Here is a 15,608-nt window from a genome sequence, read left to right as displayed (position 1 = left end):
GATGACGCTTTTGCTAATTTGTTACTAATTTCTTGTCAGCTGGGAGTTGCTTACAGTAAGACAAGGTTTATAGACTGCGTGCAAGGAAGCAGTGCTGAGCCCCAGCCTGCAGACATCAGCTAGTGTTTACTGCATGAAACCACTAATGATGCTGTTTGTCACTTAAGTTGAGTCCAAACAGACTTTTTTCTAATAAATGGGATTCTTGTATGAGGATCTGGAGATTTCTGTAAATATTATAGACTGTCAGTCTAAAAAACGTCACCAACTGGACTGAACTAAGCAAACAGGTAAAGCCTACCGATGAATAATTAATGCATGGATTATTATGTTTCAGCTGGCAATAAGTTATTTATACAATAGCCATGTCAGAAGGCACATCCTATTTCAGAAGGGTCAAATTATTGGGATCAAGCTAAGAAAACATCTAAGGGAATGTTGCAACTACTAAAACTAGAACTATCCAACACTGTATTAAAAACAAGAAGGATAATAAGCAGCCACCATCTACCTGGAAGAATTGTGGTCAGAACAGAAAATCTCGAATAAGTGGCAATCACTTAAACATGAAAATTCCTAAAAAAGGTTACCTCCCCCAGTTCCTTTAATAATTTATGAAGTGATAGCATCATCTTGATACCCTGTACCTATCTCTCTCAGGTTTAGTCAGGTGCCCAGGCATGAGTAGAGAGCTGGAGGGAGACAGCTGGGGAGGTGGAAACACTGATGAATAATTTAAGGTGAACCCAGTGTTGTTTGACAGAAATCTCATAGTCAGTCCTCCAGCCTCACAGTCACTCTGAGTGTGTACAGCACCGTGGACCAAAGAGTGAACGCACTTATCAGCTCAGTGGTAGGCTTTAAATAGCCACCTGACTTGAAATTTCCTGGTGTGGCACCACACATAGTCTAAGGATGATTTCGTGTATCTGCCTGCTCCTCTGCTGGCTGGTTCTTCCTCTGCAAGGTAAAGGCTCATTGTGTTTTAGTCCATTTTAACAAAGAGGATCAGGTGCGGGCAAGTTGAGGCGAGTTGTCCTGCTCTTTACCACAAACTGGTGTCATTATTTTTTCAAACTGCTGAGCACAGCCAGAGGGAGAGTCATAAAGTTTGATGTATCAAATAGGCCGAAGGCAGATAAAACTGTATTTAATTACGTGTTGTTCATCCTGAAGAGCTGACACAGTCCATTTCCAACAAACTGTGAGGTCCTGAAAAAGTTTCTGAAGACTCCTGCTAACAAATTAATCTGTCAATACAGAGGCTTTTTTCTTGTGTTAAGACAACAACACAAGACATCTTCTTTCTATTTAATTACAGTTATTGACTCCGGCTGTCTTGTGTTACAGGTATAGAGATACTCGACCCTGAGGAGGTGGAATACATTCGCTCCAATGTTACTGCAACTGTGGGAGGATCAGTCACCTTGGACTGTGGCTCCATTATGCCCGCCATGTTCATCTGGGGCTTTACCAAACCAGGAACTGATAGTAACGTGGCTATGGCACACAACTATGGGCAGGGCCCAAAGCTCCAGTCTCAGTTCAGCAGCCTGGGTCGCTTACAGCTGCACGATAACACATCTGCTTTAGTCATAGAGGAGCTTCAAAAGGACGCAGCTGGGATGTACACCTGCCAGGCTTTGTATGATACAGAAGAAGGAGCTCGGATAACTTTTTACTTCACTCGACTGGATGTGGAAAGCGACTAATGATGTTCAGAACATCTGCTTTGAAGCAGAACCTGGAAATGAAAAGAAAACACAACTTTTAGGTTCTTCCCCTCCCTCTCTGCTGTGCTAAAGCTTTATCTTTCAAAACCTTGCTGTAGATGTTAGACTCCTGGTTCTGACTGGTTGTTTTCACTCAGATGTGACAGATTCTCTCAAATTAGAAACAAAGAATCCAAATTGTCTGTCTTAAATTTTACTATTAGGATATTTAAGTTTTTATTGAAGCTATTGAAGCGTTTGTTCATCAAAAGTTTCCCCCAATGTTTTCTCAAATAATTTCTTGTAGCTACATTGGTGATTTTGACTAATATTTTGATCTAATGTTTCTATTTCTCTGATTTTTTTACTTGTTTTACAAAAAGTGGTGGTTAAGAGAATCACACTAAAAACAGAAAACTGTTAACTCATGGAGGGAAGTCTGCATGACCTGTGAAAGCAGTCATGTGATATCACACTTGAATGTGGAGTAAACCTGAGAGACCTGCAGAGGCAGCAGCAGACTGAAGCGCTTTGATCAGAGGAAGGCCACACTATTGTCTTCTGCAGCCATGTAGTCTTGCAGGTTGTGGTTTCCATTTCACACACTTTCCTAGTCTGGTTTTTTTTTTTTTTATTCTCTTGACTATTAAAACCACCTGGACGGTGGGTTCATTAAATAAGATTTATTATCGTTTTTTGTTTTTCATTTAATTATATTGCTCATTACAGTTTCTGTTTCATTCTACTAAGCACCCCACTGAGTTGTTTTTCTTTCTTTGTTGGCATTAGACTGTGCTTATCATTTAGCTACTGTGTGCTGCTACTTTCATTAGCATGATCCAGTGTGGCAGGTCCAGATCTGAGCGACTCAAGGCCACAAGCTTTTTACTGAATCATTTCCGTGTAACTTTTTTGCATATTTGCATTGACAGACACTTCTAGAAATGTTCTCTTTGATAATAAACTGTTCTGAAATAAACATCACTAGTGATTTGTGTGCACAATTAATAAAATATTCTCATAGCTTTTTATAATTTTTCCAGGTGTACTCAGTTCTGAAGCTCCAGACTGCTTAAACTCAACAAGCTCAGCATCGATTCAAAGTAGTCTGATCACAGTTAGAAGAAAGATGAAAAATGTGACTTTTCCATTGATTATGTCCAACAGGTGCAGTCAGTAAATGCAGCTGTTCTAACAGGATGAAAAGTCTAAGGTACCTTAATGCATCAAAACTTGAGTAGAAATCCTTAAGGGGAAATTTGAACTATTAGTTGGTGTTTTTTTTTTTCTGCATGTGCATGCATTGTATGCAAGGATCTATTGGAATGCCGTTGGATTTCATCCAACTACAACATGCTTTACTTGTGGTTTGTGACATCTCAAGAATAAAATCGCCTGAAGCCGAATCATGCAAGTTAACAACACACTGCCTGATTCATAAGCATAGCTTTCATTCAAGATGTTCTGGAGAGGGGAGCCAGTGGAAGAATAGTGGGCGGAGGGAAGAAGGAATGGCGTTAACAGGTCGGCTCTGCAGCAAGGGGCAAAAATTCCAGGGTGGACAATGAGCTTTCTTGTTCCCATGGGCTCCTTAATGAAGGGGTGTAACTGCGTGGGTAGAGGGTGCAGAGCAAGACTGAGGGAGGGTGCCGACTGACAGACGTGGGAGATGGAGAAGCAGCTCATTTAAAGACAACCTTGCCCTTATCTTCTCTTCATCAACCCAGGCTGCATCTGTCAGCATCCCCTCTCCCTCCACAGACCGTTCCTCTTTCATTTCCAGCTTCATTTCCTACCCATTGTTTTGTTCCTTTTTCTTCCAAAGAGCAGAAATGGACACTTGAATGAGCAACTGCATGGAAACAAAGTTCAGCTTAACAAGACCGTGCACAGAATAGCCAGGTCTTCTCATTATTCTCATAAAAAAAAGCAGAGTGCATCAAATACTTGGAAGCTCCAGTGCTGAAAAATTGCCTATTCCTGGGAAAGGGCTGAGTTCAAGTCAAGCAAATTTGATGAACGCTGCCAACCCTAATGGTGCTACACCCGCCATCAGCACCAAAAATAACAACCGGAAGAGGCTGTGCCACGCCTCAGAAGCAAAGCGAGTAAAATCCGAGTTCCAGGATTATCCTGTATACCATCGGAGGGAGGAAAGATGCCAGGCGAGCCAGGGCCTGAGGGCTGGCAGCTGACTCTGGCAAAAAACAAGGACAGAAAGGCACCAAGCGTGGAAAGCCTGCACCGCAGTCATCCCCAGTGAAGCACAGCCAGGCCTGTCATCTGCCCGCTGCAGCCCTATCAACTCCAATCAGCGTGCACATCAGGGAGATTATTCTGCAGCCAGCAGAGAGTTGGAGATTTTAGAAAATACTGAAATCTGAGAAGAATGAAAAAATGATCTTTCTTCTGTTTTTGATATCAAAACTTTGCATGTCACAAAGGTTTTCAGCACTGCACTCATGGATATCTGGCATGCAGGTAGTTTTAGCTTTATATTTCATGAGCTTCTACCTGTATATCAACACAGTGGAGGGTAAAAAAAAAGAAATTACTAAAGATTTAGCTTATAGACTCAAAAGAGCTGTATGCAAAGCTGCAGCTTATGGCAGCATTTGATTATAACTTTAACTTCCCTTTTTCCTGTATGTGGCTGCAGAGTTGCTCAGCGTACACTCAGTTTTTTTTTTTTTGCTTATGGTTTTAACATACACAGATTTGCTGCACAAACATGCTCTAATGTGAATGTTCCACTTCTCCCAACAGATTGGGGCCAGCAGGTCAACAGTGGTCTCGAAGCAACAGCGCATTTTGTGTAAAGTGATGAGCTATCAAGTATTCAATGAAGCAAAGAGCAGCAGCCTTAATCTGAACAGTGAAGGGAGTGTTCACCCTGTTCAGGGGTCACTGCAGTGGAACAGCCCATTACAGAGCCACATCAAAGGCCTGCCAGAAATATCGATGGGTTTGGACTGAGGCTGGGAAATTCACTACAGCGATCATTCATTCAGCGCTGTACATGAAGGAGGGGGAAGAAAGACATTCAAAGTGGCTTCTTGTTGGCTCTCCCATATCTTCTCTTTATATTATTACAAAATTTTACAAGACTAACCTCCACACTTGAGTGGGACAGAGGGACAAAAACGACAAAAAATAAAAAATATTTCTCATCCAAAAGGCATAAATAATATAAAAGACAAACTTTTTTTTCTTTTAAACAGATACATTCATATGAAATAATATTTTACTACTACAAAAAAAATAAATAAGTCATCTAAAGAGTTTTTGATCTTTTACATGTCTTCCCTCCAGTGGGATAGCCTGTCTTTTTGTTCCTCTCCATCTGGCTTTGCTTTCAGTCTTTGTAGTCGTGTTTTAATTCCCCCACGTCGCTTGTCTCGTCTCAGTCCGACAGATCTGCGTCCTTTTCACTGTAACATGCAGTGTCTCTGACTATCCAGTCTTCCATCCTCTTCCTTCCATCTCTCACTGCGTAGCTTCTCCAAACTCTCCACAGCGTGGGGGCATGAGCTTGTGTGTGGGCTGTGCTCAGGCCTCCTGTGGGCTGGGCTGGATCAGCTCTCCGGCCAGGCTGCTGCTGGAGATCCACACAGGCTTCTCGTCACAGTTCAAGTCTGGCAACCCGAGGCTCTCCCAGCACACCACCGGCCCCTCCATGTCCATGCACTCCGGCTCCTCCTCGGCTGCAAACAGAGGGAGACAACAGTCTTGTGTTTAAACTTGATGTAATTTGTTTGGTGTAATTTGTGGTGATTCTGCATAGTTTGTCTGTTGATAACATGAGCAATGCTGTGGATACAAAACCCCAGTGGAATGGCAGGAAATAGCAACAGTTCAATGTCAGTGCTGAACAATGAGTCCTCTTATGTTCTTACTTAATTCACTTGTTGCACCCAGAACTTAAACAGCATAAGGCATTTTGCCAAAAAGATACAGATTATTTCATCCCTGTGTCCTCTGCATTCTCACTGAGGTCCAAGGTACAGGACAGAGTAGGCAAAATAAAGCCAAAGCACTCAAACCAGGAAGTGTGTTTCAACTGTTTTAGCTCCAAATCTGTTAAAATTAAACATCACAGCTGGCCTGTGGCAGCTTTAGACATTAGCTGCAATGAAATGATCAGAGATTCAGATTTTATTGTTATGATTCACTGCTATCTCATAACAATCGAAGTCATGTCTCCTCATTAATTCTGGATCTCACTCAACTTTATATGTTCTGTTTACATACAGTAATAATTATTTCTGCAAAACATCTATAAATAATAACAGATTTTATAAGCTGTTGTGGATATTAAATCTGATGTGACTGAGATAGAATGGTGGAGGACAAACACTATGAAAACTCAACCAATCAGAAATATTCAGCCCTTCCAGCTTGACCCTGAGTGTTCTGGGTATTCTCAAAAGGATTATCCTCTTTCCTGAGCTGTTTTTTGAGGTTAAATATCTCCTCTGGAACTTGTGGTTCCTGAAGTGGGAATATAGGAGGCTGATTGCTCCAAAAGACTTGAGTTTCTGGTTCCTGCAACTTTTCTAAATAAATGCAAAATAAAGCATGACAACAGTACAATGTTATTAGTTAACTCTGAGAAAGTAAATAAGCAGATCTCTGAAAGCATCATTTAAAAGCTGAATCTGGCAACCACAGGAATATAGCTTAAAATGTTAAACAAACTGCAGGCCCATCCCTCTCTGCTGTGCTTCAGCTCTGACTGCAGAGGAGCTCTCCAAATACGCAAAAACTAAACTCTTGTTTTCACTCAGGCATACTTGTAAGTTGCATTAGAGACACTAAGATGAGCCGGAAGATTTTGATAAATTTAATTGTCATGAAAGCTCACAAGTTCTGCTTAAACTTTTTTAGTTTATGATTCCACAGCGGGTCTGATTGTAGGTTGATTTTCTGGGTGATTTTTATCATCCAAACATTAATAATAATAATGGATTAGATTTATATTGTGCTTTTCAAAGCACCCAAAGCGCTTTACATTGTTTATCCAATCTGCGCCTATGGCCTCTCTGACCACCACCAAGCATTAATCCACATTTATTCACCAGTGATGCCAACACTGGAGGCAAGGAGAGTTAAGTGTCTTGCCCAAGGACACAACGACAGATGACTGGGGAAGTGGGAATTGAACTATCAATCTTCCGGTCATAGGAGACTCTACCGCCTGAGCCACTGCCGTCCCAAAGATGTTTAAAGATGTTCTCACAGTGAAAAATATCTGTGTGCTCTCTCAACATCTTCTACAACATCCTTGTTATTTAACCAATAGATGATTTGACACTAACAAATATGCACAGTTTTGAGAAATAAACTACACATGTAAAAATCCCATGCGTCTCACCCGTGCTGTCTGCTGGAGAGTTTTCATTGTTTCTGATTAGACAGCACGAGTGCTGCGACGGCGAGGACTCCCTGTACTCATCTGGCTGGTATCCTACGTCGGCCTCCGGGTCGGAGCTGCGGCACTGTAACTGAACCTGGCCCAGAGGCACCATCTCCAGCCCATCCTGCTGGCAGGGCGCCACACGATGCATCAGAGGCAGAGTACCGCTGGAGAAAGTGCCATTGGTCTTGTTGTAACATCTGTTCAGGGACAGAAAGTGTTTGAGATGCTTAATAAAATGCCAGCTGGCTGCTGAGTTCTCACCCACTGATAAACCCCTTGAGGCAAACTAAGAGTGTATCAGAACAATGACAGACTCTAACATAACTGCGGCACTCACGCGCAACTGCAAGAATTATAATTAACAACTGAGCCATGGATCAAAAGTTTCAGGCGCACAACCTTCAAAATTACTGTGGCAGTTTGTGATCCTGATTTTTGGCTCAAAGTTGCATGAACCGAGCTTCTCAGTGTTTCCTTCTACTGCTGCGTGATTGGATTGTGGCCACGCCTCCTCTTTTCCCAGCAGCCAGAAGAAAATAAACACAGGATTCATTAAGTCTGCTGGCTGGGTGCACACAGAGTAAACTGTGATGCTGGGGACTCTTAAGTACATAAACAAGACAAGCAGGAGAGCAAATCTGTGTATGTGTGTGTGTTTGGCCCTCACAGAACCTCTCAAACACTTCTTGTCAGCTGCATTTTATGAAATACAAGCAATATTTAACATTTTTCCGCACAGCTTCACTTTCAAGTTCCATGAGACGCGTCCTTTTCTTTTCAATTTCCATCAAAATGATTTCTGTTTCTAATAGCATTAGGTGAGTTTCTATGGAACTGATGTTCCCATACATCTGGTTTTTATGCTCTTTTCTGCAGGAATATCATGACTTGGAGGCAAATTAAAGATTTTACCAACACACATACACACAAAAATTAAATAAACAAATAAAACTGAGCAAGTTTTGTTACCTGTTGTTGTTGCAGAGGTTCTGACAGCTCATACAGTCTGAAGACTCTGTTTGAGGAAGAGCTGTGTACATGCCTCCACCCTGACCAGACAAGACAATACAAACAACAAATTTAGCCAAACCTGAGCTGATTTACACCTGCCAACAGCACGGCATTGATAAAACACTCCCTCATGGTTTGCTGAACTTTCTTGGCTGCAGCACTCACATTAAGGTGATGGTGGGGGTGTGAGTGTGAGTGCTCGCAGTCATGGGTGGTGTGGGGCAGTGTGCCTTCGTGGCCATGTGGGTGGCCAGGTGAGAATAATCCTCCGGAGCCATTGAGCAGTGCCAAGCCATTTGGAAGTTTGTGGTGAAGGTGATGGCACCCTTGAGGTAACATCTGGCCAGTGTGCCCATAGCCCCCATGGATGCCTCCATTGATGCGGCTGGTGCCAGGCGCCAGGGTGGTATACTCGAGAACATGGCCGTTCATCTCTGCTGGCTGGTACAGGTAGCCGGGAGGGTCATACTCTGTGGAGTAAAATATAGAAACCAGGATGACAGATCTTATTAACCTCTTCTTGAGGTTTATATATATAAAAAAAAGGAAAAAAAACAAAAAGAAAGAAAAAAAAAGCCTATTTTTCCCGCCTTCTCCTTTAAATGACACACCCAAAATAAATGACATATATCTTCACAATTACAGGGGCTATTTGGATAGATTTTGGTCACAATAGTAAGCTGAGACATGTAATATTACTACAGAAAGGTCAGAATTAAGTTATGTGTTACTGTGTCAGAGTAAATCTATCTGAAATACAGGAGAAAATGTAAATGATCATCTCCTTCCAGTGAAAACCAGAGGATAGCAGCCCAGTTCATCTAGGAATTACTAATGTAATATCTGACGAGTAGCTGTGCAAAAGTAAAAGCTAAAAAGGTGAACATGAGTAGTTTCAAAGATGTTTTAATGGTAAACGGTCTGTATTATACAGCTCTTTTTTACTGTACCTGAAACTATACCCAAAGCGCTTTACATTATACTTCACATTCACCCATTCACACACACATTCACACACTGATAGCGGAAGCTGCCATGCAAGGCGCTAACCACCAGTCGATGTAGATGTTGACATTTCTATCAATTTTCAGTCAGGAGAATCGAGGGACAGCCCCCAAATTCACTTTAAAAACACTGTGAGGATCCAAAAAGACATGAACCAAAGATAGTACATCATGGAAAGAGTGGATATGTCACTATAAAAGCTCCTTCATCTCCATGGAAACTGCCGGTTGATTCATTTAAAGGCAGAGCCATAAGAGGAGTCTCTGCTTTCATATGACACCTTGTTTGTGTGATTTGCTTCTAGTGGAAAATTAGTCGAAGCTCTAAAGTGAACAGTGTGGTTTTGTCTTCTCATTCTTCTCATGTTTTTGTCACATTCCCAAATACTTGCTTCGGGTTTGAATTGTGTTTTATTTGGGAAGCAACGCTTGGTAGTCTTTTAGCTGAGGGTCTACCCATCAATCTGGAATGCTACATGCTAGGATGGCTGCTTCCTAGTGTGTGCAAAGATCTTCTGTACTGCAGGTATCTCATGCAGTGTCCTGTACAGAGGGTTCTCGTCAAGAGGAGGTTAAAGCTTAAAAAAATTACTCACTTTTTGGTTTCACCATACATGAGCAATCCTTTTCACACAATCAGTCCAGACTCCCACTGAGAATTTTTTACAAAGTGGGATCTTTGACTCATTCAGATTTTCTCCAAAACCTTTAAGGTGCAAAAACCCAACTAATTCCAGATCCAAATGGTCAAGTAAAAAGGCTTTCAAACAACAGCCAAAAAATTTTGCAAGTCCAGTGGGATCCACTTGGACCGAACACTTGGAATATGACGAGCCACTTTGGGGCCAACAATCCTTAAAAATGGGACAACAGTTGTGTGTTTATAGTTCATTGTAGAGCAAGTACACCAATATGCAAAATTTCCCAGCACAATCAGCTGCTGCAGGATAAATCTGCTCTGGGAACTCACTGTGCATGTTGTTCTGCTGGCGATTCCTCCACAAACACATGCCAATAAAAGCCAGCAGGATGAGCACCATCACCCCCAAAATGCAGCCCACAATCAGGTACAGTAGTCCTCCAGGAGGGCTCGGCAGCTCGGGAGGGTTGATGCCAGGTGGGGTGATGGGGCGCTGGCTGGGCGACCCGGGCGACTGACGTGCTGCAGCAGGGAGGAGTGACGGGAGATGAGGAACAGGTTCCAAGTTAAATGACATAGTAACAAACTGTAAAACACAAGTCATTGTTGATCCTCGGAAAAATCTGCACATTTACTGTGTGCTGTGTAATTCTGGTGATCACACCCGTCATTAAAGTCACAGACCTCGCAGAAACATGCCCAGACTTCAGATAAAGTGGGGGTTTTAAAGAGGTGTGAGTCATGTCTTGTGTTGTATGCTTTGTGTTTACTGACCTCTGGTCTCACAGATCATGACGTTGCTGTATTCACTCTTGCCGCCCTCATTAAAGCACTGCATTTTTATATCATAGGAGGTCTCGGGCTGCAAATGTCCAATCATGTGCCAGTATTTTGCACCTGAAAAGGAGTTTGAAGTAATTGTTAATTCATATAAATTCACGACAAATATTATAGTCTGGCTCTTCTCTTGAATCACACTTTTCTTGAGGTCATGGTCTTCATTCAGCCCCTCTTTCTTTGCTTCAGTCCCCCTCCTCCCCTCTTTCTCAGTCAGTCCCACAAGGACCCAGACAGTTGCTTTACTCTACTCCAACTCCATATATGGCAGCTACATGTTTGCTCTGGCTTGCCTCCAGCAGACACCCCCCCCCCCCCCCCCCCCCCCCCCACACACACACACACACACACACACACACACAGACACACACATATGCCACTGCTGCACTATAAAACACTGTCACACTACAACGTGCTCTGGAATCGCAGATGAGACAAGAAACTCCAACATGGAAATGCTACATTTCCAACAACTGAGGCAGAAAACAGCTTCTCTGTTTTTTAAGTCTGGTGTTTGTTCATTGTTTTGTTGTTTTTTTTTTTTTTTTCACTCTGCACGTTTGATGTGAGATAAACGTCTGCTGAAGTTAATCAGTGACAATCAGTGCAGACGTTTGTGTTCAATCACAGCTTAAGGTAGATAAAAGAAACCAGTCTGAGAGGAACAGGAACACAGGGAGCATGTGCTGAATCTCAATGCTGGCTGAGCTCTACATAGAGGGGAAAAAACAGCTCAGTGGTGAAACTTGGCAGTGAGTGCTTTTTTTGTCTTTTTTTAGGAAAGTTCAAAGAATACCACTGCTGCTAATACAATCACACAGCTACAGTGACAAGAAATTTTAATTTCTCCAGGTAGTATTTGTACTGTACTAAAGCTGAAGCATCATACTGGGAACAATTAAGTTAAAAAATGTCTGCTTGTCATCTTTTAAACATCCATGTCAGAAGACACATCCTGATGTTGTGTAAAAGAAGTTAATCTGTTTCAGAAGGGTCAAATCATTGGCATCAAGCAAAAAATCATCCTGTGGGGGCAGTCTCTGATCTGGGGTTGCTGCAGTTGGTCAGGTCTAGGTTCAGCAACATTATGTGCCCAAAAAATTAGATCATCTGACTACCTGAATATACTGAATGAGCAGGTTATTCCATCAATAGATTTTTTATTTCTCTGATGGCACAGATGACAATGCCAGGATTCATCAGGCTCAGATTGTGAAAGAGTGGTTCAGGGAGCATGAGACATCATTTTCTTACACGGATTGGTCACCACAGAGTCCATACCTGGATGTGTAGTGGTCAGTTCTCCCATCATCAATACAAGATCTTGATGAAAAATTTATTCAGCTCTGGAATTCTTTTTTATGAGACTATCTTGTTGAATTTTCACCTATTCCACTCCATCAAATGGTTCATCCACCATCACGACATGGCAAGTGGTTTCACAGTTTTCATGTTTGTAGTTTCTCCAGAAGCTGAGAAATAAAATGTTTTAGTGGACACTTAAATAAAGGCTTAGTCGTGACGGGTTAACCTGCCAGTTCCCTTTTTTCAGCACTGCTGAGGGGCAGCTTCTAAACAACAAACTTAGAAACATGTTCAGCTGTACTAAAACGGGTATGTTGTCATGGTTACACTTACAAAACTGTCAAATTTGCTTTCAGGTAATTGGTTAGCAAAAACTTAATGCAAATCCCCATGGAAATAGGTGAGAATGAGGAAAAGTGTATTGTATTGTACTGACTAAATATTGGTACAGACTATTTCTTGAGCTAAAGTTCAAGAAGCCCAGCCCATGTTTGATATCTTTCACTTTTGTGGGTGAAATTTATGTCTGTTTTGATATTTTGGGTGCTCGCTGGGTACCCAGGCTGACCCTACATTTGTCCCTGACTGTGAGGAGCCTGTGAAAGTCAAATGCTCAGAAGCTGACGAGTTGTGTTGAGTGAACAGACACCCCTCCTTCCCTTCCTGTACCAGGCTCAACTGTTAGCATTCCACACGGCAACCCGAGTCCCTCTCCCCTTGTCCGGCTCATGTTACAACTCTGGACCATTAGCTGGCAACCATTTATTAAAAACAGATTTCAGAAAGCCCTGCTGCCCAGGGAGAGCGCTCTCTATAAATCAAAGGGCAGAAATGGCCCCTCTTCGCTGCTCCCCACTCTTGACTCTGAGTGTCCATTACACTCCCTACTCCCAGTTTATCTGCACAGCGTGAGCTTAGATCCACGGCAGGATGAGGCTGTCGACAAACCTTCTGCAAACTCAATCTGATATGAAAACACAGTCACACTTTTAAAGGTGCATTTCCCTTACCCTCCACCACATCACGCTTGTAGTCGCTGTCATTGTCGCTGTCTGTAGGCCGGTAGTAGATGTAGAAGCCCTGGATTGGAGTGTTGTTGTTACTTGAGGTGCTATACTGGATGGGAATAGGGAAAAAAAACATTGTTAAACTACAACAATAATGAGAGCAATTACTTTACAACGATAGGAAATTTTTCCAGCAACTAATGGCGGGCCTTGTTATCAGCAGATGTACAAGACTGTAAGCTGGGTCATGATTGCACTGTCTGTCTGAAGCTCAGGAAATAACGAGGCAGTCTGAGGTTAAGTGCAGCAAATGGGGGAAACTATCTGCATCCATCTGCAGCTCCAACTGTTGTGGGAAGGAAAACAGCTTTGAAGACAGCAGAATCAGAACAGAGAGGAACCGGAGCTCTAATCAGCACAGCCGCTCAATTAAATATCTGATTGAGTCTTGGCTGCCAGAGAACCACCAGCCCAAACGCAGGTGAGCCAAAGGAAAAGATAATAAATCACCTGAATCATTCCACCGGCTGCCTGTACACAGAATTGAGCAATTTAACTTTAAACTAATATAAACTGATCAGTAAACTGATTTTCTGTGCATTTTTCTCTATTTTATTTTTATTTTGCTGCTTACAGACTTTGGCTGCATACAAGACAAATGAAACCTGACTGGAAAAAAAAAAACCTCTCAGGCTAACTATCGACTTTATCATGGTATTGGATCAGACAGAAAGAATCCAGCTAATGACACCATAATGACATGTGGGAAAAATGTATGACTTTAAGTTTGATGAGCGAAGTTGATGTTTGGAGTCTGGGTGGTATTATGCTTAAAGACACTTCCTGGCTTTCTTCATGCTGATGGCTACATCTATACTTTACATACTGTGTGCTCGCTGAGCAACAATATTTAAAGTTCTCTTAGTGTAAAATATAACAAAATGGAGAAAATAGAGGGCAGAATTTGGCTGTTTTCAAACACAAACAAGAACAGCAACCATAAAGATTATCAACAGGATTTCAAACCAAGCCTGCACAACAAACTTGTGTTTTGTTCGACTTACAGTCCAACGCAGCATGATCTGCGTGTCGCTGATGGCATCCGTGAATGAGATATGAGGCCCGACCACCGGCCGGTCGGCCATGCGGGGACTGGCCTGTGGCACCTGGTATGGCTTGGAGGGAATGCTGGGGGGACTCTCCCCATACATGTTCATAGCTACCACCCGAAACTTGTTTGTGGATCCTGCAAGATGAAGAAAATGAAAGCAGCTGTAACTGGACAGCATCCTGTGAGGTCCATCATTTCTGTTTCAGGCATCACGACACCCTGTGAGTGGTTGCACCCTGTTTTACATGTTGGGAAAACTCACCAGGCTCCAGATTGCGAATTTCCACAGACAACTTGAGAGTTGAGATGTTATCTGCAGCCACAAGCCACTCAGCACTGCGACCACGTCTGTACTCCACTCGGAAAGCCGTGATCGGAGAACCGCCATTAGCTCGCGGGATCCAGGTGACATATGCCGAACTCTCAGTCGCCATTGATATGGTAGGGCGGTCAGGAGCCTCTGGAACTAGGGCAGAATCAAATAAGGGACAAAATGTTCAATTAAAAGAACAGAACACAAACTAGTAGCTGTTTTCACTGTATCAGCGTTCATGCAGGGATGAAAGAAAAAGGAAGACACTGCAGAGAAGCCATGGAGGATGTATACTTACTGCTGGAGCTCTAAGTCACAGAGTTAGAGAAAAACAAGAGAAACAGAGAAAGGAAATGTTAGTGAAAAAGACTAATGTGAGTCTGAGCAAAGAAGGTTTTCCTGTAAGGTGAGTAAAACATGCAAACACACAAACTACACAACAGAAACTTGTGTATTCTCCTCAGGATTCTGCAACTCAGTCAACACCCACCTCGGTCATGTATCACGACTCCAAAGTGGGTGTTGGGGGTTCTGTCCTCTGGAGCTTTAGGTGGCACTGAGATGACCGGAGGCTTGGAAGGGTTCTTGTTGGAGGAAGAGCTCTTTTCTGAGAAAAAGAAAACCCCAGAATAGCTGGCAATCAGACAATAGAACCAGAAGAAACCAGCGGCAGACAGACGGCCATCAGTTCCACTCAAAGGACATGAAACAGCATCAGATGTTGTTTTGTAAAACTTCCTCCTGGTTTCATCAGTTTCAGGTTTCAACTTGGCAGCTCTGAAGCCACAACTTGTCACTGATTCATGCAACCAAGTCAGTGTGTTTCCAAAGAGTTGAAACTCTTGGATCAGGGCTGCAGAGCCCAACATTCGTCACTCGTTTCTCCACAGTGACTCTTTCAGCGAGAGAATTAAACTTTTAGAGGCTGATTGTCATCTGTTTTTTTCTTGTTAAAAGATATCATATTTTTGGATGTTGAAACCAGTATTATGTAGGGAGCAACATTTTAGGATTTTATCTACTCATTTCCTTTCATTTCTTGATAGCACTGTCACATCTGGACACACACTAAGATCCTGGTTTTTGAGAGTTTTTTTTTTTTTTTCATCTTTTTTTGGTTCAAGCCCATTTTGCAAAAGAACCAAACAAACATATGAAAAGTTTTGACAGTACTTTGCGTGTTTCTGACTAGGAAACCCTTTTATGGTCCAGAACTATTGTTACTTTTAGGAAATTTAGTTTTTTATTG

The 15,608-nt window shown here is 42.4% G+C and overlaps 1 protein-coding gene across 1 annotated transcript in view; it reads right to left on the bottom strand.

Annotated features, from left to right (window-relative positions):
- Positions 1 to 2,684: 2,684 nt before the first annotated feature.
- cdon (cell adhesion associated, oncogene regulated) overlaps positions 2,685 to 15,608 on the bottom strand; it is a 34,208-nt gene continuing 21,284 nt past the window's right edge. Inside the window, exons 10-19 of the mRNA XM_041994853.1 lie at positions 14,850 to 14,966; positions 14,309 to 14,512; positions 14,000 to 14,181; positions 12,939 to 13,044; positions 10,561 to 10,683; positions 10,117 to 10,308; positions 8,308 to 8,612; positions 8,101 to 8,180; positions 7,087 to 7,328; positions 2,685 to 5,416 (exon numbers count right to left, since the gene is read on the bottom strand). Of these exons, the coding sequence (XP_041850787.1) occupies positions 5,262 to 5,416; positions 7,087 to 7,328; positions 8,101 to 8,180; positions 8,308 to 8,612; positions 10,117 to 10,308; positions 10,561 to 10,683; positions 12,939 to 13,044; positions 14,000 to 14,181; positions 14,309 to 14,512; positions 14,850 to 14,966 (1,706 nt within the window). The 3' untranslated portion in view covers positions 2,685 to 5,261. The remainder of the gene's footprint in view (positions 5,417 to 7,086; positions 7,329 to 8,100; positions 8,181 to 8,307; positions 8,613 to 10,116; positions 10,309 to 10,560; positions 10,684 to 12,938; positions 13,045 to 13,999; positions 14,182 to 14,308; positions 14,513 to 14,849; positions 14,967 to 15,608) is intronic.

The sequence above is a fragment of the Melanotaenia boesemani genome, chromosome 9 (assembly GCF_017639745.1).
Source record: "Melanotaenia boesemani isolate fMelBoe1 chromosome 9, fMelBoe1.pri, whole genome shotgun sequence".
Classification (NCBI taxonomy): domain Eukaryota; kingdom Metazoa; phylum Chordata; class Actinopteri; order Atheriniformes; family Melanotaeniidae; genus Melanotaenia; species Melanotaenia boesemani.
The sequence above is the reverse complement of the archived record's forward strand: the minus strand, read 5'-3'. Positions and strand labels throughout refer to the sequence as shown.